We start from the raw sequence: 23,698 nt of genomic DNA on the forward strand, positions 1-23,698 counted from the left end.
GCACTGAGGTCATGTTTAGCAGGTCATGTTTACCTTCTGGAGGCTTCCATAGACTGGGCCACTAAACTCGCAGGTAGGTAAGGGAGCTGAGACATATGAGGGGCATGCATGGCTGGGCTAGTCTGCAACACACACTGTCATGAGCAAGAGTCAAAACAGAGTGCAGGCCAGCCTGAGTGGGCTGTGGAGCCTATCAGTTCGCATGAGGGCCAGGACTGGGGTTTGTTCAGGCTGGGGTAGACTGCTGCACCTGCCTGTGAGAACTGAAACGGGGCACAGACTGGGCTGAGCCAGGCTGCAGCACCTGCTGGTAAGTGCTGAGACTGGGGTCATGCTGTGTCAGTCTGGGATGCAGTACCTCCCTGGCATGTGCAAGACACAGGGGCTGAGAATGTACCTGGTAAGGGAACATCAGGAACTCCCTTGCTAGGCCACTGCTTCCACTGAAGATCATGAGAATTAGCATGTGGGGGTGGGCCTGGCAGGGCTGTAGCCTCTGTCAGCCAGGTTTATAGACTAAGTCTAGGGGTCACACTAGGCTATAACTTCCATTGGAAAGTGCTAGGGCTGAGTGTGAGGCATCAGGCTGGAGTGTAGTATCCCTTACAAGATCCTGGGCTGAGGGTCCCCCTACTAGGGGAACTGTGGGCACAGGAACCAAGGCTGGGGGGGGGGCTGGGCTCAACAAGGAGGTGGCACCCATCTGCATACATGTGGGCTGGGTTTGGGGGCAGGTTGAGCTGCAACTTCCATGGGTGTATAAGTGAGTAGGATAAGATATGGAATGGGACAGGCAAGGCACAACCAGGACCGGGGTGGCCTAATTTGGGTTATTGGGGACTACTGTGAATACTACTACCAGGTACCCCTGGTGTGTGTAAAGACCAGGTCTGTGGCAGGCCATGCTGGGCTAGGCTGGAGCACCTATTGGTCTGTGTGAAATGAGGGTAGGGGCAGAACTGACAAGGCAGCTGCAACCACTGGTAAGTGCATTGGGTGATGCAAGTGATGGACTGAACCTGACCCTGTATTGGCTGGCACACAGAAGACCCAAGTCTGAGGTTATGGCCAGGTGACTTCTCAACCAGATCACTGGACTCAGGGAAATCACAATATATGTGTTCCAACCATGGAATGTGTATATCAGGATTAGGACTGCAGTTGCTGATGCCCGTGCCATGGATAACTTGCCCAGATACACATGAGGGATGTAACAGCACGCCCCTCTAGACCAGCAGAAAAATGTCAGGTGCCTTGTCACAGGACAGGAAGCAGAACATGTTGCACCGCTGTCCTGGGTAAGCTTTGTAACAGCTTTTTTCCTGGACCACTAAGGTAGACTTGGTCTCTCAATAGATATTTCAAAGATTTCTCAACTCTGGCGTAATTAAGCTGTCAATGTCTTAGAACTATCAGAAATTACTCAGGTAACATCATCAGAACATTCTTCTATAAGATGTCATAAAACGACCATTCTCCTATCCCCAGGTGCTGCTGTAATTTGACAGCAAGGAGCTTCCCCTTCCTCTTTCGCCCTCTATGGACAGGGGAGAGGAAAAAAAACTGAAGTATTTATCCCACCTACCTATTCCTCCAAACCTGACCCTTCCCGCCATAATTGACTCTCTCCCTACTAATCAGAGGCTCACATAGGAATGCATCCCTCTCAACCAGGAATAGAATATTAAAGAGTAAATAAAGATTATTAAAAAAACAAAAAACAAGAATTCATAGAAAAATTGTATTAAAAATGAAATGATGAAAGAACTCTGAAAGGAGTTGGATGAAACTTCATAGAAATAGACTGGTTACATGATACTGGTAACCAGAAGATTGTTTTAGGTTTAAATACATGAAGTGTCTTTGTATAAATATAACAAGAAATGATAGAAGGAATGTAAAAAAATACACAATGGGGCCAAAACCACAAATTAATTTCTGGATTAAAAATGCAAACATGATATATTCTCCAATAGGAAATTAAATTATGTAGAAGTCAGTGCTCTTGAAGCTATTGCTTAAAGTAACCACAATACCAGGCCCAGTGCAGTAGCCTAGCAGCTAAAATCCTTGCCTTGTGGGTACTGGGATATCATATAGGTCCCAGTTTGCATCTGGTGGCTCCACTTCCCATCCAGTTTCCTGCTGGTGGCCTGGGGAAACAGTTGAGGATGACCCAAAGTCTTGGGATCCTATACTTATGTGGGAGACACAGAAGAAACTCCTAGCTCCTTGATTCAGCTCAGCTCAGCTCTGGACATTGTGGCCACTTGGCAAATGTATTCGTGGATGAAAGATATTCTCTGTCTCTCCTACTCTCCGTATAATTGACTTTCTAATAAAAATAAATAAATCTTAGAAAAAAGTAATCACAATCCCACTAAATAATACCAACTGTGTTTAGAAAAAATAAACACAGTCTTCATATGGAAAAATGAGCAAAAATTTCCCAAACTATCCTGGAAAATAAACATAATCAGGGGACCAGCCCTATCAGATACAAAAACATATGATAGAAATACGATCAGTAATGTAGTAAGTTAAGAGCACAAGAATTAGCCTAGTGGCTAAAGTCCTTGACTTGTACATGTGGAAATCCCATATAGGCATCAGTTCTAATCTCAGCAGCCCTGCTTCCCAGCCAGTTCCCTACTTGTGTCCTGGAAAGGCAGTCTAGGACTGTCCAAAGCCTTGGGACCCTATGCCTGCGTGGGAGACCTGAAGAGGCTCCGGGCTCCTGGCTTCAGTTTGGTGCAGCTCTGGCCATTGTGGCCACTTGGAGAGTGAATCAGCAGATGGAAGATTTTCCTCTCTGTCTCTTCTCCTCTCTGTATATCTGACTTTCCAATAACACATAAATAATAAAATGAATCTTTTTAAAAAAAGAATGCATGGATAATACATAGAAATGATTTTGAGGTAACTAGCTAGTCATCAGGGGAAACAGTTGGATTCATACCACATACCTCAAAGCAAAGTAAATTCCACAAGTGCCACAGATTTAATTATAAAGAAAAAGCATATTGAAAAAGTTGGTAAGAAAAGAGTTGTTCATTTTCCCCTCCTCCATCTCCAAGAAGCACCACATGGACAGAGATGTCTTGTGCTTGAAGGAAGGAGAGGCAATTGAGTCCAGGCTTAGGATCTAACTTATTAATGGAATTGCCATGGCAAACCCTTGTGTAAGCAGAGCACTGTGGTTCCTGAGCCCCTGGGCTTGTGTTTAATATGTGACCAGGAATTGCCTCCAGCATCCAATCTTAGACAGCACAGTGGAGTGAGGGTTGAGTGGAGGGAGACTCCACCCACTGGGATTTGGGGCAGGAGGGTGGCACAGGAATAGATGCTGTTGGGCGAGGAGCTGTATGATGGCTGTGTAAAGGAGGGAATTAGGCACAAGCATCTGCCCTTGCAGCTGTAGAGATCAATCCTGAAGCAAATGGAAGCTCCCTTGGTAAGGAAACAAGATGCCACTGGAAGTCTTCATGTAAACCATGGATATCTGAGGTGTTTACTGCTGGAGAGACCTGGGCCCTTTCATCACTGAGCCCCATGTGAGCAGCTGCCGGATTACCACACTGCTGCTTGACACCGGAAAGAGCTCATCACACTTTGCAGTCTCCCCTTTCTAGACTCCTCCTGCATGAAGTCACCTTGAGACCCGTTCTCCTGGAGTCTTGTGAACAAATAGGGTAGGTGGCAATGAGCCCTGTAGAGGATTTTTCATTCAGAGAAACTCAGCTTACAATAAGGAAGAAAAGTGTAGGGGTATTGAGCACATCTCAGTCCCTGAAGAAGCCTCAGCAGAGGAATCAACCTGAAAACATTCCGACTCAATAACTTTACAAATAATGCATTACAAGTTCACAGCGGATGTTTTCAAGTTATAGGTAAACATCATATTTCTCTAGATAGTGAAAGACCATAAAGATCTCACAAGTCCCTTTAAATGAACAGAGAAACAGAGGAAATTAGAGTCCGCTGAGACAAAATTAAGATCATTCACACAGAGGGAAAACAGTCCATTCTAAATTCTAGTTATGAACTCTGAAATACAGTTGTGATTCCAAAAGACTGAGGAGAGATCTTTCAAAATAATTCAGTAAGACAACAACAATAAAAGGAATAAAATCATATTGAGACTTATGGGACATTATTAAGTGAGCAAATGTTTGCACTGTGTATGCTCCAGTTGGAGAACAGAGGGGAAAAGGCATATAAAACTATTCAATGAAACAGTGGTGAGGAGATTCCAAATCTTGGAGAAGACTTGGATATCCAAATCCAGAAGTCCGTAGGATCCCTAAGGGGTTGACTCAAAAAAGGTCATATTATAGCATATTATAGACAAATTACCAAAACATAGCAAAACAAAAATAAAATAAGGAAAGAGAATTACAGGACCAGCCACAAGGAAGTGTCAAGTCAGAAGGGAATACCCAGAAATTAATGGCAAACTACTCAGCTGACATCTTAAAAGCTGAAAGAAATTGGGGTGAGGTATTTAAAATCCCCATAGCAGGGTTGGCTGGATGGGTGGAATACTCTCTAAGCAAAGATTTCTGTCAGAAATGGAGGTGAATTTAAAACTTTCCATGACAAGCAAAGCTGAAGGGATTCTTTGGGAAATATTTCAGGGCATCTTATATTAGAGTGGAATGATCACCCTTATGAAAACTATCAGAAGAGCAGGTGCCCAGAAGAAAACTCTAACAATATGTATTTTTAATTTTAATTTTCCATGATTTTTATTTACTGTTCATAGTTTTATATTGATTAGAACATAGTTATGTTTTTCTTATACTCGTTTTTTTTAAGATTTATTTTATTTTCATTGGAAAGGCAGATATACAGAGAGGAGGAAAGACAGAGGAAGATCTTCATCCAATGATTCATTCCTCAAGGGGCTGCAAGGGCCGGAGCTGAGCTGATCTGAAGCCAGGAGCCAGGATCCTCTTCTGTGTCTCCCATGCAGATGTAGGGTTCCAAGCAAGGCTTTGGGTCATCCTAGACTGCTTTCCCAGGGCACAAGCTGGGAGCTGGATGGGAAGTGGGGCCACAGGGCTTAGAATTGTTGGCCATATGGTATCCTGGCACATGCAAGGCTAGTACTTTAGATGCTAGGCTACCGTACTGAGCCCTATACACATGTTCTTCAGAACAAACTAACAAAACATTTTATTTCAGAATGGTTTTAAATCTACAGAACAAAGATCATGAGAATACTTTACAGTTCCCATGTAAGCCTCAGCTCACTTGCCCTGTTACTACCAGCTGATGTGAGGACTTTTGTCACAATTTAGGAAATAAAAAAGTAGGGGAATTTTACAAATTAAAAAGAAAAGATAGAGGAGCTGCATGAGGCTCGTCAACCATACTCAGGTTTTCATATCGTGGCTATGTTGTTCTGTTAAGATGAATTGTAAAGCATTTGATTCTTCTTCTTTTCTCTTTTTCATTATATTTACATTTTGTTTGAAAGAGAGACAGAGAGAGACTAATACACAGAGGGATGTCTCATCGAGGTTTGCTCACAAATTGTCTGCAACAGCCAGAGCTTGGCTTAGTTGAAGTCAGAAGCCCAGAACTCAGCTCGGTCTCTCATGTGGGTGACAGGGTACTGGAATAATCCTCTGCTACCTTCTGGGTGCACTTCAACAGGAAGCTGGATCAGATGAGAAGGAGCCAGGGCTTGATTCAGGTACTGAATCAGGTACCACTGATTCAGCAGTGGTCACCAAAGGGTGGAGAAGGGCCAGGGCAGGGGGAATGTGGAGAGGTCAGTCAATGGAACAAGTTATAGTTAGTGGCAGGATAAATTTTGATGTTCCATTCTGCAGGGAAGGGACTGTAGTTAGCTACAATGTAGTGCATAGTTTAAAATCACTAGGCAAGGAGTTTGAATGTTCCCACCAAAAAGAAATAAAAGTTGGAGCAGATGAATATGTGAGCTACTCTAATTGGATCACTACACAATATGAAACATCACATTGTATCCAATAATTATGTATGTGTAATTCTGTATCAATAAATGTTTTAAATGCCATATAACATACTTAAAATGGTGAATTTCATGTTTTATACATTTTCTCAATCTTAAAAACTACAACACATAAGAAATCTGAAATAACATGGAAGAAGAAAGGATGAGTTTTAACAGCCAAGAAAAGCTTTATGACATATTAGACACCAAAAATATAAAATATCTAAAATTAGAAAAGTTTAATAGATTTGAAAACATAAAAATAAAAAATTTCTTTATTATAAAAATGACTATACAGTTAGGAAATATTATAAAAAATGGGAAATACTTAGATTGCTCATTAGTTGAAGAAACCAGATCCACAACAATACAATGAAATCCAATGCAAACATAAAGGCAACCTTTATGTATTTTAATGACATTATTGCCAAGATAACTCATTAAGGGAAAAAGCATAGTAAGTTGGCATTTGTGTAAAAGAGGATGGGAACCACATTTTTTTTCTTTTGCACATGGAAAAGTTACAGGCAAAATGAAAACGAATAAAGAGGGTCTTCTCATTGTTTGCCATTCTGTGCTTTTTGCATCCTGAGCCATGTGTCTCCATTAGCTGTTCAAAAGTGTAACAAAATTTATAAATCCTTTTAAAAAGGGTTATTTATTTTAATTGGAAAGTCAGATATACAGAGAAAATGAGAAATGAAGAGAATGATCTTCCAACCACTGGTTCACTCCCTAAGTGACCACGAAGGCCCAAGCTAAGCCAATCTGAAGCCAGGAACCAGGAGCCTACTTCAGGTCTCCCATGTGGGTGCAGGGTCTCAATGCTTTGGACCATCCTCTACTGCTTTCCCAGGGTACAAGCAGGGAGCTGATTGGGGAGTGGAGCAGCCTGGACATTATCCAATGTCTGCATGGGATCCTGGTACATGCAAGACAAGGACTTTAGGCACTAGGCTACTGCTAGAGGCCTGAAATTTAAAAATCTTTAAGCATCCCTTTGATGTGGGATAAACAAGCAGGCAGCTATTAGTTCTGTGAGCTAGAAGTCACAAGCTGATGTCCCCCTCCCCACGTGCACTCCTGCTGGCCAATCAAAGTGCCTGGCTTCCCAGGATGTACCTGTTGCTTCCAGGTGCATGGAATACTAAAGGGGGCAGAAGATGGGAGAACCTTCTCTTTCCACCTTGGGCCTCACTCAGAGTGAAGTAGCTGTCCTTTCTGCATCCCTACAGACCCCTGCACTCTCTTAGCTTCCTGTTCTCAGGCAGATCTTCCCAGTTACAGCTGTGATTTTTGGTTCCTGTTTTTTTGATAGTGTAAAGCCTGCTCTTTGGTTCACTCATGTGTTTTTCAGTGTAAGGCTGCTCATACTCCATGTGAATATGTTTATTCCCTGCACTGTCAAATAAATTTTGTTTCTGTTTTCACACATATCATTCTCCATTTAATATTTCTATCTCTGCAGAAGACATAAACCTGAATAAATATTAATAAATTCATTGTTCACATCACCTTGACCATACAATCCTCACTGGAAGCTTTTGCTAGAAGTTTCCATAAAGCCTGTTTCTCTGGAACCAAGCAACAATAGATGCATGTACCACAAGGTTTTGTGAATTTCTGTTCATAGGAAAACAGTCAAATGACTATTGGGTGAGGTAGAGAGGAGTTGGGGAACCTGGAGACATTGGCTTTCAGAGACCTGGAAATTCACTTGTGTTGGAGCTTGAAGGTAGATCTGGGAGAGCCTGCTGGGCCTTGAAGATTGAGAACTGTGATAGCTACATATGTGGCCAGGTCAGGGTTCAATCCAGGAAATTTGATTGTTGTGAATAAATTTTCACTCAACTTTGCAGTCCAGATATCTTTGACATACTGGTATACCTTTCTTTAAGTAGAAGTAGGATTTTAGCTGGTTCTATTTTTAGTTTTTGGAGAAATCTTGGTACTATTTTCTATAATGTATGTACCAATTTACATTCCTATCAACACCACTTGTGTACAGGGGTTTTGTTTGTTCCACATCCTTTTTTCATGACAGCTGTTCTAACAGATATGAAGGAGGTCTCATTTTCACCTTTATTTGCATTTCCCAGATGGTCAGTGGTTTTAAATATTTTTGGTATATCTGTTGGTTGTTGGGATATTTTCTTTTGAAACACACCCATTCAGATCTTTTGCCCATTTTAAAATTGAGTTGTTTTCTTACTATTGAGTTGTCTGAATCCTTTATGTATTTTGGGTATTAACTGCTTATCAGGTGTATGTTTGTAAATACTTCTCCTGCCACACAGGTTACCTCTTCACTATATTGATTGTTTCCTTGTTTGTGAAGAAGCATTTAGGTTTGATGTAGTCTCATTTGTTCATTTTTGTTTTTCTGTGTATGCTTTTAGAGTATGAATTTAGATATTACTTTGCATAGTACTGACATTTTAGCACTGTCAGTTTTCCAATGTGCGAACATGAAGTATCTTTCCATGTCATCTTTGTGGCTTTTATTGATGAAGTAATTTTCACTATATGGATCTTTGACTGCTTTAACAAAATGTATCACAAATGTATTACTCTCTATTGAAATTATGCTAAGAAAGATTATTCTCTTGAATATGTCTTTGAAAGAAAATTCATTTTGGTATATAGAAATGTTACAATTTTTTGGTGTTGATTTTATGTCCTGAATTTTAACTGATTTTGTTTATTCTAACAGTTTTTAATGTTTTTTGGTTTGTGGAATCTTTTACAAATTAAGACAATTTCACATTTTCCTTTATCATGTGCATGCCTTTTATTTCTTTCTTGTCTAATTGATCTCCCTGTCATTTAAAATACAAATCAGATAGGTATAGTGAAAGTAGCTATCGTTGCCCTACTCTTGATCTTGGAACAAACTTTCAGTATTTCTATATGAAGTATGAAATTAATCAGGGGCTTGTAAACATGACCTTCATTATGTTTCTGTCTCAGTGTTAGACTTCTAATTTTGTTTGTCAGTGTTTCTCCCTGAATTTATTTAGCTGTGTATATCACATAGCACACAGGAATTCTTAACTGCTCTCTGGTAAGGAAGTTTGTAAATCTCCATTTATTTACAGACATTTACTAATACTTTATTTTTTCCTTTGTTGATGTCATGAATCTCTGATTGTTCATGTTCCTTTTGATCATACATTGCAGTCTTTGTATTTAAACCAGCAGTCATGTACTGGTTTCAGGAGGGAAAACCTCCATAGACTGGTTTCAGGAGGGAAAACCCTTCAACAGTCAGTCCATCTGAGATTCAGGGCAGGCCACTAGCCATAGGTCATGGATATAATTTCTATTGCAGTCCTTAGGCAGGCTATTCTGGTATTTGGGTAGGCATTTAGGTAGGACTGGTGCTGGAATTCCAGGGAATATTCCCAGAGACTGGCTCTAATGGTGATGAATTTGGAGTTTAAGTACATTTGGACAGGCATTCATCCTTGCAGCTGACCCAGAGTTGGGGTTCACTACAAAGTAGACCTGGATTCTGGGTTCATGAAGTCACCTCAAGCCAGAATCCCTAAGGTTGTTCTGGAGCCTGAATATACAGGAGATGTCCCAGCCTTGAGACAAGTTTTGATTAAGTGGGACTTATCCCAGGAACGTAAGAGCAGTTCCTCATTAGAAAGTCAATTTATGTAATATTAATAGAATGAAATGGGGGGAGGGAGAAGCAATGTGCTAATTTGAGAGGCAGAAAAAAATAATTGACAAATTTCAACACATTTTCAGCTTTAAAACTAGGAATACAGGATAGCTTTCTTAATATTATGAAGGATATTTTTGAGAAAAGCCCACAGTGAGCATCATAGTCAATGGTAAAAAAACTAAATGCTTTGCCCACTTTCTTTACTGCTATTTGGTAAGTCCTAACCAGAAAAATTAGACAAGAAAGGAAATGAAAATGGGACAGAAGGAAAGCATACAATTCTTATTTGCTGATGAAATGATTCTTTATATATAAAATCAAATCCTATAGTTAATAAAAAAAGCCTATTAGAGCTAATAAAAATGAACACTGAAATTATAGGATACAACCAACGTGAAAAAAAATTGCGCTGCAACACATCAACAATGAAGAATCTTAAAGAAACCAGTATTTCATTTATAATTGCACAAGGAAAGTGTCTAGGAATAAATTTAGCACTCTCTTAATGCACGTTGGAAAGTAGTAGAAGGCAGCCTGAGTGCTTAGTCCCCTGATCTAGGTTCCTGACACCCATAAGGGAAGACCGAGATGGAGTTCCAGGATCCTGGCTTTAGCCTTGCCCAGCCCCAGATACTTTGGTTAATGACCCATTGGATCATTCAATGGAAGAGCTCTCCCTGTTTCTCACATATAAAATAAGCAACTCTTTAAAACAGTGTTAACCACATTAAATCACTCTGCTACAGACCATTAAGGCTTCCTGTTGTGCTCCTAATATAATCAAACTCCACATTTCCACCAAGTCTTCCCGAAGTCTCAGTTTCCTATTTTCTCCACTCATGACTATTCCTTTTGTCCAACATGTAAGTAAAGCTCATTTCTTCATCAAAATGTTTGCAAATGCTCTTTTCTCTTCCTGGAATACTTATTGGCATCATTCAAGGTACAGTTTAATTGACAACCTCATTGGGACTTTTCTGAAAGAATCACATTGCCACCTACACAAACCACCACTGTTCTATCAACTTGTTCCAAGAGTCTATCATGGTTCTTAGTCACACATAAGAGATATCAACTGACTAGCTGAATGTATATATTAGAATTGTCAGGCACCATAAACATTATAGAACTCAAGGTGACCGTGCTTATCTAGTAAACACACTCTAAGTCCATTCCAGCAGAGGTGGTGTAGTAGAAGCTGGAGCATGATTCCTGGTATAGACACTGCTGCTCACAGCCCAATACCACTAACTTCGGATGCTTGTCCTGTCTTAGTACTATTTGGATATGGCTACTGACATGATACCACTGTCATTGGCTTAGATCATGTAGTTCTTTTCTTTTCATATAACTGGCTTGTATTTGAAAGTGTGGATTAATTGAGGGAGTCTAGGTCAAGTGCTGCCCAACTATAAAGGAAGCTGGGAAAACTATCTGAAATTTTTTCGTTTCTGTAGTGCAACATAGGTTCTGAGTCATAAGGTAGGGAATTCATTCATAAGGCAGGAGAGTCTCCTTTTGAGGAGAAGAAACCCTAGGGCCAGGGAACAGATGTGCAGTCTGTGCCTCATCCTTCTTAAAAAGGTCAAGGTGAATTAGAAGCACAATACATGTGCTTATTCATCCTTTTCAGCACTCTCACTGAGCAGGAAACTCCAAGAGGGCAGCAACCTGGTCTGCCTGGTCCTCTTTACAGCATGGCAGCATGAGGAGTACCTTCTCATTAAATATTCCTTTAATTAAATTAGGCTGAGAGGGCTGGTATTGTGGCATATCATGTAAAGCTGCCATTTACGATACCAGCATCCCATATGGGTGCCAGTTTGAATCCTGAGAGAATCTTCATTGCCTGGTTCACTCTTGAACTGGCTGTAACAGCTGTGACTTGGCTGAAGTTGGGAGCCAAGAGCTTCACCTGGTTTCTCAGGCGCAAGCACCTGGGCCGTCATCCAATGCTTTCGCAGGTGTATTACTAAGGACCTAGGTCAGAAATAAAGTAGCTCGGACTTGAACCAGTGCCCATATAGGTGTTGGCATTGCAGGTGGCTCTTTTACCAGCTGCTCCACAATGCTGGCTTCTATTCATCACCTTTAACACTTTCAGTTTTTCTGCCTGGACTCAAACAAAGATTATGTTGGACACAAATACAAAATGAAGGGAAAACCTGAGTCTAAGAGGGTGACAGATATGAGCTTTAATCAAATCTGCTGGTCAAGGCCAGAGCAACACTTACCAAGTTACCTGTGCAGCTTGTTTCCTTGTCTGTCAATGTGGAGGTCATTCTCCTTTTGCTAAATATTAAATTAATGTGAAGTGGAAGCATAGAGTAGATGCAATGCCTTGTTTCCTCCACTCCTTTCTTCCTTTAACTTTAACTCTCCTTCACCAGGTTTCCAGGCTGTGAAAGACCCCAGCTCTTCTTGTACATTGAACAGAACTGTGGGGGGATCTGTGCAGCTGACACTGAACTCCTCACCAGACCCTAATATCCGAGAGATTGAGTGGTCTTGGGAGCCCCCATCTAAGAAAAGGCAGCTTCTGGTGTCCTGGAGACTCGATGCCCCTGGTCCTGATTGGTATCAAATTAAAGACCTCAAGAACAGATTCAACCTGACGAAGCTGGCTTTCCTGATCATCATGAATGTCACCGTGGAAATGAGTGGGCTGTACACAGCAGAAATCAAATTCCACTCAGGACAATCTCAAGTGGCGTCCTTTCGACTCTGTGTATATGGTAAGATGTGGGTCCTTGCCCAACCCAGCATGCCAACAGCCACCTTTCTAAAGTAAGTTAATCTAAACTGATTTTCTTCAATGTCATGGAGTTTATCTAAATAAATGTATGTAAGCATGGGCTTTTTGTGATGTTGAAAAAGGAGAAACTACAGACAATAAAAAGACATTTATAGTTATTAACTAAATAAAAATAACCTAACATCCGGTAAATAAGCCTAATATGTTTTTTCCATCTCTTTTGATGCAGTAAAAATAAAAACTAAATTTTAAAGATACTTTTAGCAAAAAGTTAGCTACAGTTTCTTAAATTGCCTAATTAAGAATCCAAGAAAAGGGAGAAGCAGAGCTACCCAAAAGGATACAAGGTTTTTCATTCATAAAATGTTATATTAATTATTAGAAACAGAAAAATACAAATATTATTATTTGGTTGTTTCAAGGACTGACATAAAAATATTAAAGACATGTTGGCAGAAAGAGAACCTCAAAATTGGACATTGAAAAGATGAAGGAAAAACACTGAGAAGGGGTTTGACTATTGGAACTGGTCATTAGTTGAAACTGGTTTAGATGAATTGATCTGCACTCCTGTTGGAGAGTTCTTAGGACAAAACTCTGTCTTACATTCAAGTTGAAGATGCAGAGGGTGACTCAGTGGATGAGGTGACTAGTGGATTTCCAGGGAATACCCATCTCCCACATCTCCCGTGCACAACCCACAATTCCTCATGTCGTGGAAGTTGGGAAGAAATGAGGGATTCCAATATGGGAGGTAGGAAAGCCTGTAACAAGAGCCTAGACTGACTGGATTGAGTGTCTGAGTTGAGGCATTCAGTGAGTGAGGAGTGCGAAATATGCTAGCTACTTCCCTGGCCTCCAACTTCTCATTCTTGATCCTGTTTCTCTTTTTCCTCTTGGTTGTTAAATTCTAAGCTTAGCATTCAGAGAAATATAGTTTTATCTTATTTCATTGGCGACAAGAAACGGAAATCTGCTCAAATGAGATAACACAGAGTTTATATCATTAAGATTACACAGATCTCATAGGCACTTAGATCAGCAAGCATCTTCTGTGACCCTCTGGCTTGTGGGGTGAGGAAGGTAATGAGTATTCTCTCCTCTCTGGTGGGACCAGATGGTCTCTAATTCAGTCTCCTTTCTACGCTTTCATCAGCTTTGCTGCCCTGGGCTGCTCCATGCAGTCCCCTGGCAGCTATGCATCTCACCCAAGCAAGGGCAAAAGGGCTTTCTTGGCCCTCTTCACACGGGCAGTTGTAGTACTCTGAGGCTGAGGTCCATGCTGATTCGTATTGGTCATTGGTCAGGGAAAAAGCCAGTTATCACAAGCTTTCTCCTCTCTGCTGTAACCAAAGCCAGAGTGCTGTGATTGATAATCATATATAAAAAAGACAAGGTTGTAGCAGAAGAGAAATTGCCAGGAAAAAGCCAGAAGTGTTACTAGCTATCTTCCCTTCATCCTCATTTTTCCCTGATAAAGCACCAATATCCAAATGAAATCTTCCAACTGCACTTGCTTCCTCCTTGTTGCTAATAGGACTAATGACTACTCTCTGCCCTGGAGGCCCTCTGCCACTTGCTGCCAGCTTTCCTGTTTCCACAGAACTGAGCCTCCTGTTGTCATCCCATGCCCTTTGGCTTTCAGAATTGAATATTCTAAATTAAGATTTCCTGCCCTTTCTGCCCTAAGAATGAGCCTTTATATTTTGAAGTGTTGAGGTTCTTTCAAAATGCTTTTTTGTGTCTGCTTTGTACTGGAGCCAGCATGCTGACTGCTCTCTCCTTGAGAATGAAATCTGCCCTCCACTGTCCTTGGCACTCACCAATCCTCTTACACAGCTCTAGTGGGCATTCAGAAACTATTTCTCCGGCCAAACAGAGTTAAACAATATTTAAGGGAGTCCTATAAAATTATACTGGAGTGCCCAGCGTGGTGGCCTAGCAGCTGAAGTCTTTGCCTTGAACATGCCTGTTCTAATCCCCATTCTAATCCCAGAAGCCTCACTTCCCATCCAGCTCCCTGCTTGTGGCCTGGGAAGTCAGTTGAAGATGGCCCAGGACCAAAGATCCTGCACTTGCATGGGAAATCTCAATAAGGTTCCTGGCTCCTGGCTTCGGATCAACTCAGCACCGGCCGTTGTGGTCACTTGGGGAGTGAATCATTGGATGGAAGATCTTCCTCTCTGTCTCTCCTTCTTTCTGTATATTTGACTTTGCAACAAAAATAAATAAATCTTTAAAAAAAAGTATACTGGATTTTTCTAGGCTTTTTACTATGAAAACCTAATATTTCATTCACTGAGAACATCTAATAAAAATGCATCTGAACCAGTTGCTGATTGAAAAGCATTAACACCTAAGAGCATGATCTGTCAAAACACAGCTCCATGATTCATAACACTTTGTACTTAGATTTATATTTAAATTATTACACTTTCATTAGATTGAGTCCTCTAAAGAAACTACAATGAGACAAATACCATTTTCTCCAGTGAATCTTGGGAAGGACACAAGAATTAGTTTTTAGTAATTGTCCTAAATAGATGATTGAAAAATTGTGGCTACAGATCAAATTCAGCCCAAAGCCTGGTTTTTAAATAAGGTTTCACTGGAATATGGCCATATCCATTCACTTCCATATTGTATTTTGTTGCTGTGTACTACAGGGACAAAGTTGTGTCATTGTGACATTATGGCCTCTACAGCCTAAAATATTTACCCTATGACTCTTTTTGGAGAAGTTGGCCTATCCCTGCCCTGAGGATCCTGCTGCCGTAGCTGCCCCCTTGCAACCTCATGTTGTTGTGATGAAGATTACAGGAGTTAATAGGAAGACCTTCAGCTGTGCCTGGGAATTAATCCCTGCTAAATCAATGCTAACTATTGTCTTTGCATTTGTTAATGGAGTAAAAGACATTGATAAATGTCCTAATTATAACATCTTCAGGTTTTCATAATAAACCTAGCTTGATTGTGATGTATTAAGAGATTATATTGGTTGATATGTAGTTTAGGGATTTAAAATTCTCTATTTATAACTGAAATTAGTCCATGGGTTTGTAACTGTGTTTGACTTGTTCTGTTTTGTTTTTGGCATTCTCCTTATCTGATGTGAGTGTTCAACTTTATAATTATACTTTAAGATTGACCTGAGGAGTAATTTTTTTGAACATTTTTTTAAGCCCTGGAGCAGTCTATGAAAAACCAAGTTTATATCCCTTGGCCCTTTGGTAGTATTCAGTCTTCACTTGATTTTAGCCAAAAGGTTGCGAAATGCACTCAGTTTTAAAAATCTAATTTCTTTTAAGTGTGTAGGCTTGTTCAGGTTTGCTGCCTTGATTTAACTGAATTTATACTCTTTACTTTCCAAGCAAAATACTGTTTCACTTACATTTTCAAATTTGTCATATGCATTTGGACATGGCATTTCCTTCAATTCTTTTAATAATATCTTTTCTAGATTTTTGTTATACCTGAATTCTCACTCCAAATATTATTTGCCTTAATTTTAATTTTTTAGTTGTATCTTTAATTTTTTAATTTTTATTTGTGTCTAGCAGTATTTTTTCTTGTAATTAGTGCTTTAAGAAGATCAACGTTCGATTTTGCTGATTGAATGGTTACTCTTTTGTTGTTCTCCATGTGTATGAATAAGGAAAATGCCTGACTATGTGAACATGAAACTCGATTTTCAAAGTTTTACCTGAAGAGGGTTTGTTTTCCTCATGTATAAAAAGTCAGGGGAGAGCGATGGCCCAGCTGCTCAGTTTCATCACTGACTCACTCTTTCTGTTCTGGCATCCTTGCAAAGCTTACGGTCATGCTTGTTTCCTCACAGCTACAAAATGGCTGCTTCTCCAGACAGCATCCACCACCAACACAGCAAAAGAGGAGTACAAGTCTATCTGTGTTGAGGTTTTTTTCTTTCTATCACTGAAGACCTTTCATCCCACTTAACTGTTTCTCTCTTGCTTTGGTGGTCAGAACTGCAACCAAAACAAACACCCAGGGACAGAACCAGCTTATTGATGCCATGATAGATGAAGGCAGTAGCGGAGTGGGCAGTGGGAGTGAGTGTGCAGTGAGCTCCCTCGTGGGCTGTCCTCCTGGCCTTCTGGTCTGTTTCCAGTTGTTATAGATCCTTCACTCTGATCTGTATATATCTGCCTTTCTGTTTAACAGTGGATTTGGTAGCTTATCCTTGCACTTTCAGCATTTTTTGTGTATTTTGTGTTGTTTCACTTTATTTTGTATCAATTTACACATTTCCAAATTAATGGTACATGTTGTTAGGTGTGTAGAAATCTCTCTTCATTTTACTTAATCTTTTTAATGTTATTATTATTTATTTGGTCTGGAATAACTATTTCTACATCTGTAATAATTTTGTTGACTTTTACTAGCCTGTCTTATTCTTTCTTTGAAATCTCAATATGTATTAATAGGTGATGTAAGTAACACTCATTGGATTTATCTAAGCTGAGTCTTACCCTTTAGTAGAGGGATTTAATCAATTCAAATGTATTTCAATTGTGTTTTACATGTATTGATCTATTACCAACATCTTATTTGACATTTATGTATATCATACTTTCTTTTTTTTCCTCGCTTTGTATGTTTCATAGAGTTTTCCTTGAATCAAAATTTTCTAGGATCTTGATAGTTATACAGTCTTGTGCTTTCATCCTCTTAATTAATAAGCAAACTTTTATTGTAATAATTCAAGAAACTCACTTCCTCTTTCAGGGTGTAACAAGAAATTTAACACATTATTTTCATCATCATCTCAGGCACTATCATGTTCTGATCATTATATACATACACAGTTATATAAATATTTGCATATACACATTTATATGTAAAGACAGTTTGAAGATCTGTGGAAATGGAAACAATGAACAAATTTGCTTTAGTGAAAAACATTTGGATCTATGAATAATTTATCATTATAGTTATTGCATAATGATTAATATTATAGGCTTGAATGTAAGTTTAATTGATTAGTGCTATACTTTATTTCTATATTTCTACATGGTTTTTGGATTCATCATTTACTCTTTTCCTGCACAACCCTGAATTTCTTTTACAGAGACAGTGAACCTCCTCTGGACTCACGTGCTGAAGTCCCTTTGCTTTGCCCCTTTAGTTTCAGTCCGGGTGGGAAGGGCTTACATTCTAGATTCAAATCCACATTCCCACGAAGTTCATGGAAAATGTCCGAGCAAGTAGGGTAGCTTGAAGGAGCTGGGGAGTTAGGGGATTAAAACGGGGGGTGGAGGAGCCGAGGCAGTTTGTGGAAAGTCCAGGAAGTGATCCTCCCCCTGCTTCTTGGAATAGATGGGACAGAGAGATGCTCCTAGTCCCCTCCTGAGTGGGGAAGAGCCTCAACCTACTGCCTCTGGGCAGGGAGTCAGAACACTTTGGGCTGGGGATAGTAGCCTTTGTCCTCAGGCCACTTCTTGGACAATGGACAACCGTGCACAGCTGCATCACTAGAGGAGAGTGGTTGATAGATTCAGTGGACCCCCGTTCCTAAAGCTTAGTTTTTCTTTCGTCCTTTTTTACCCTAGAGCCCGTTCCACACCCTCAGATTAAGACTCATTTTTCATCCAGCACATCAGGCTGGTGCAATATTACTTTCGAGTGTGACACCCCAGGGTACACTGAAGACCTCACTGTGTCTTGGATGAGCAATGATCTGGGGCAGAATGGGACACTGGGGCCAACCCCCTACTCCAAGAATCTGAGCCTGAGCCTGCCCATAGACCAATGGAATGGCCATCTCATCTGTGTGGTCAGCAATCCTGCAGACCAGAAGAATGGCACCTTAGACCTGAAGGACATCTGTCCACAGAAGGGTGAGTGTGGTGTGTGAGCAAGGGTTAAGAAAATGCTTGGTAAATAATGAAATGTGGTGGGGAGCTGGGCACAGGGGCAAGGCTGGGAGGACTTAAAAAAGTAATGGGATGGATGTACATTATAAGGTTGTTCCTGTGGTAGAACCAAAGGTTTGTGCTCCTGACTGCAGCCTGGTTAATGCTTCTCAAATATGCCTGCATAGAAGCCATGCCTGTGTTTGCAGTCTTTGTCACCACCAAGAAATACAGAGCACATGGGAAGCCCTGCCCTTAGCATCAAAGAGTTCTGGAGGCTGAATGAGTCATTAGAACCGAAGCAGAGGAAGAGAAGGACTGGAGGAGCAAAGATGGTAGACCATCTAGGAACTCTTCACTCTGGTCCTAGAGTGCTCACTACCCGATTCAGGTTCTCCCACCGCTGTGCATGGCCTGGACCATTTATGTCTGGCTCATGCAGGTAGATAAGTGCCTGCTGCTTCTACTGCAGGCCTGGCATGGCCTTCCTCAGGATGATCATCTCCCTCGAGCGTCTAAGCCACACTCAGCTTCCTCTGGGTAGTGTGAGCTATAGTGACCCTGTGCTCATCAGTCACCTACTCATGACCACATTTCCCCCAGTTTGCCTAATGTCGCCTTGGCTGCATGGAGGGACTCTCCACGGTGGGTTGAGCGTGTGCTCACTTACAAAAACACTGAGCTCTCAGCCCCTTGTTGTATCAGACGCTTTCCTAGCAAGTAGGGAAGCAAAAAAGGAAGTTTAGCCAGGCCAACTGCTCTGTTCTGCTAGTGTCTGTGCTCTGCTTGCTCTTGTGGGGTTCTTGTCTGAGCAGTCTGTTCCTGGCCATGTGCTTACTGATTCTTCCTAGGAATGTTCTGCTTGCAAACTTCCCTGAGTATCTGTTGTATGCTCTGGGGGAGCACAGTGAAAAGGAAAACAAGTCCCTGTCCGCAAGGAATTTAGAGAAAAGGGGACTTTGCACTGGGTGGCCTTTGTCAGCTTATTTAAGTGTTTGAACTTTCTGTCTAAAAGATGAGTTATGTTTCCATCTATTGCATAATGTTGTTACAGGAATGAAAATGAAAAAATCTATGAGTGTTTAAAAAAGATTCATGGAAATGGAGTTGAAAGATATGTTTATCTTGGTGCACAAATTTTGAAATTCATGTGTAATTATTTTCATAATATACATTCCTATGAAGTTTCTGAGGACTTCTTCTGTGACTGCATTCCAATGAATTTTTTGAAAAAAATCTTTATACATAAAGGTATCAGCATGGTATGACATACAATATATCATGGATGATTAGAAAATACAGATGAAATTGAGGAATAAATTTCTAAGTATAAAACCAGATGTTAAACATTAATGTCAAGGGAAATATAGAATGTAGTTCAAGAAAATAAAAGAGTTTGGAAAACTGCCTTGGGAAATATGTCAGAGAAGGGAAGTATCTGCCTGGGGCCTTGAGTGGTGAATAGGAGTCTTCTATGGTAGTGTCAGAAATATATCCCTCACAGAAAGCACAGCATACTCTGACAACTGGAAACCACAGATCTCTGCATCCCCTCTCCCTTTATTTGCATATTCCTTTTGGAGGCCTGAGAGGAGAAGAGGCAGGAAGGCAGAGGGGCTAGAAGGAGCAAAACCATCCAAGCCGCAGCAACTTAGGAGGTAGACCTTGACCCAGAGTTGTCTCACTCCCCTCGTTCCAGCAGGCATGAAGGAGGCAGAGCCAATACTTGCTTCTCTTCAACCCCAGGTCATCCTCAGAGCAATTGGCTTTGGAAAGTCAGCATCTTCTTGGGTCCACTGGTTGGCCTGGGGATAATCCTGTGGATCTGCAGGTGGAGGAAGATGAAGACTGACAGAGGCAGGTGCTGGGGAGACTTTAAGGATGGTGGTTCTGGGGAGGAGGGTACCATGGATGGAGCAGCCCCAGGAGGGACTGATAGGACCTTGCTGTCTCTCTTGGGACTCTTCCCTGGCAGAAGCCTGGGTGCAGCCCTGCTGGGGATGGGAGTTGTAGGAAAGGAAAGGTGGTGGGTGGCAAGTGCAGGGCAGTGGCACAGGGCCTAACCTTATGACCTAGGGCACCATGACTGCCCTTGTGATGGGCCTGAGTACGGCTCACCTCAGTTGTGCTTTGTCATTCAGCAGCTGCTCGCCAGGCCCTTCACACAGTGGACTGTGCTAACCAACAGACTGGAGGGGCCGATAGTCTCGACACTCCCTATGCGGAGATCGGCCTCCTGACACAGCCAAAGGTGAGTTTCAGAGAACTGGACCACAGACCAACCTATGTAAAGAAGCCAGGGGAGCCTGGGAAGTCCAGGATACTCTTCCACCACCAGACTTGGTCCTGTTCTTGCCTTGAACAGGTTGGGCACCTGGTGCATGCTGGAAGCTGGGTTACAAAGGAAAGATGCCTCACAGATACATATCCATGATATCAGTGAGGCCTCCCACTCAGGGAGGAGAGGTGGTCAAACCGTGCACAGGAGGAGAGTGAGGCTAAGTGAGGCAAGTGATTGGCCCAAGCTACACAACTTAGCCAAGCAGAAAGTGGGATAAAAAGCCTGGAGAGGCTCGCCACCCACAGGCTGAAGCTCAGACACAGGGCAGGCAGGAATGTAAATGACCAGGGTCTGTTGTCTGTCCAAGGCCTAAAGGAGGTAAAACCAGGGATTGCAGGGGAACCTGCAGGCAGGACAGATGCAGAGATCTGAGGAGCCACAACCCAGCTCTCTCTCCCCTCCTGGCACCTCTCCTCTACCTGCCCCAGGCCCATCATTTATGCTCCCTGTGTTTTGCCCTCCATGGGACAGCATCTCCCATGACCACCTGCCTTCCAATTGCACTGAGCATGGAGGCCTGATGACAGGACCAACTGGGGGAGAAGAGGGCACTGAGGGACTGACTCAGGAGTAGTGCTCTTAAACATAAGTGCACATCAGCATTGCCTAGAGGGCTTAGTAATGGAATTTCTGATTCAGTGAGTCTACATTGGGCCTGGGGAATCTCCAAGTTACCAGGTACCACTGACATTCCTGGCCTTGCCCTGAAAAATTCTGAAATTGCATTTATAAAGTGATAAGTGTATATTATGAAAAGCTATGTATAGATCTCAAGATTATACCAAAGTATCTTCTAATCCCTTTATCCATGAACTTTTTGCAGTGACCTTGTAGAGTACAACTGTAATGGGAATAGGATGAGGGTGAGGAGAATGCCAAGTAAGAGTGCGGTGCATGAAATGCTAGAAAATGACAAATGCTAAAGAAGAAACAAAGCATGGAGAAGGAGTGGGGAACATGGGGTGGACAGTGGGATCAGAGGCTGAGAATACAGGCCCTAGAAGACATGAAGGACGAAGTGCTCTGGAAGTTTATGTGGCAGGGCAGGGTGTAGCATCCTTGGCAGAGGACAGAGCAAGATCATGGGGATCTGGGCTGCAGCTACATTCTGGAAAATTGTATCAGAATTGACAGCCAGAGTGATCTGGTTGAATTTGGAATTACACAGAGAGTAGGGGATGCAGTTTAACTGACTCCTATACCTAATTCTTAGAAGCTGACCAAGCCCAGTTCTCATCCCCACTTGAATTGTAGAATGACACAGAGGCAAGCAGTTGCCATGCAAGGAGATCCGAGCTTACTCCAGCTGTCCACACCATCTACAAGGAGTTACACATGAGCCCAAAGCCCAGAGGAGACACCTAGACCAGAGGAGACACAGCACAATTAAGGACTGGGGAAGATCCACCCCATCTTGCCTTCAGCCTGGAGTCTTCAAATGTCCCTCCCATGGTGGAACTGGGACTAAGGGGATTAATCTTTTTTTAACTCTTTATTTTTTAGCTTTATGATACATTTCCATAGCCTCAGAGCTTTCCCATCCACTCCTTTCCACTTCTCTCCCACCCCCACTGATTCCCCCTATGTTATTACAATAGTTCAGACCTTGAAAAAGAGTCATAAGTCCATTGTTCTGCTATTGAAGCGTACATTTTAAAAAAAAATCTCTAAGTTTTTTTTTCAAAAGAATGTTCAGCTAATCAGCTCAGTCTTTATAAACCAGATGAAAATTCTTAAGAGAGATTGATGCTTTTGCTGCTTCTAGTTCTTCCTTTGTCATTGGTCAAATGTACAGTCTCCAGGTGTTAAGGTTAGTTAGTTCTTTGCTGAACTGGTTGATTTTGAAGTCTCTTGTCTGAGATGATATTCCTGTTTTATTTTGCTTGTTGGTTTTTGTCTTTTTGGTTTTTTTTGGCAGCTATGGATAAATGGCTAGATCAATTTACCCGCAATGCTTACACAGTCAGTGTATTTCAGTTTCAGTTTGCTTTGGTGATTTAACATTACCTATTTAAAAACACACTTATTTGAAGTAGCAATTTTGTGAAGAAGTCTAATTAATAAAGCACTTTAGGTGTCTTCCTTTTTTTTAAAAGCAGGGGTACAGTTCATATCCAGTCATGATTCCTTCATTGCGAGCATGTACCATGCATAGAGTCCAGCATCTTATTGTCCAGATAAATTCAACAGTTGCCTTGCAAGACCACCCCTGGTCTGAAAGTAGAGCTGGCAGAATATCATCCCCTCCAATGAAAAGCCACAACATAACATCAACAACAATTTACAACATCATGGAGTTAATTGACATGGTATTGAGTGACCAATATAGTAGAAAATGCAAGTTCTTAACCACGTCCTGTGACTACTTCATTGACTTTTCAATTTTAGTTTATACACAATCGGCTGCTATGCACCTTAAAATGGTTGCAGGGTACTATTCAGCTGTCTCATGTCTATTTTCATTTTTATATTTAGCAGTTTATACTATTGAAGCATGATTTTTACTGAACTTGGCGAGTTTTAGGATAGTCCAAACAGGCTTATAACTCTAAAAAGGCATATGTTAACAGCTGAGACACAGAGCAGTTTTAGGAGGGGTGTGCAGAGAAATCTTCAATACCTTAGTGAGGAGTAACTAATCTTTGTGTCCCACCTAGTAAGGTATGTGTGAGTCCAAGCTGACCATTTCCTGTCTGTTCTAAGCTTTCCTTTTTAGTCTGTATCTAATTTGGGGGGGGGGGTTACTCCGGAGCGAGCCTGATGGTCATTGCAAGAGAGGGTGGGGATCCAAAGTTGGAATTAAATAAGGACTAGAGAAAGTTCCCCTCGCAAGCCCTGAAGCAAGTTTACTGTTCTTTTCTGAGGACCGCTCAGGGCTTCCGACCATTGCTCCAATGATGTTAGATCCTGTAAGGAAGGATCTGGGCTTCTTCCATCCCATGTGGGAGATCCGATAGGAATTTGATGACCTCAGAGTTCTTAGCCTACGAGGGCAGTCCAATTCCCAGGGGTCTCCTTGGCAGTTGGGATTAAGCCCTTAGTGCCCGTACTGGTAGTCCTTGGTGAGGAT

At 41.5% G+C, this 23,698-nt stretch overlaps 1 protein-coding gene across 1 annotated transcript in view; it reads left to right on the forward strand.

Moving 5' to 3' along the window:
• LOC131479515 (uncharacterized) overlaps positions 1-22,155 on the forward strand; it is a 104,830-nt gene extending 82,675 nt beyond the window's left edge. The window contains exons 3-7 of the mRNA XM_058660475.1: positions 12,050-12,394; positions 17,985-18,272; positions 20,034-20,144; positions 20,429-20,538; positions 21,883-22,155. Of these exons, the coding sequence (XP_058516458.1) occupies positions 12,050-12,394; positions 17,985-18,272; positions 20,034-20,144; positions 20,429-20,538; positions 21,883-21,993 (965 nt within the window). The 3' untranslated portion in view covers positions 21,994-22,155. The remainder of the gene's footprint in view (positions 1-12,049; positions 12,395-17,984; positions 18,273-20,033; positions 20,145-20,428; positions 20,539-21,882) is intronic.
• Positions 22,156-23,698: the final 1,543 nt, after the last annotated feature.

Source organism: Ochotona princeps, chromosome 2 (assembly GCF_030435755.1).
Source record: "Ochotona princeps isolate mOchPri1 chromosome 2, mOchPri1.hap1, whole genome shotgun sequence".
Taxonomy (NCBI): Eukaryota; Metazoa; Chordata; class Mammalia; order Lagomorpha; family Ochotonidae; genus Ochotona; species Ochotona princeps.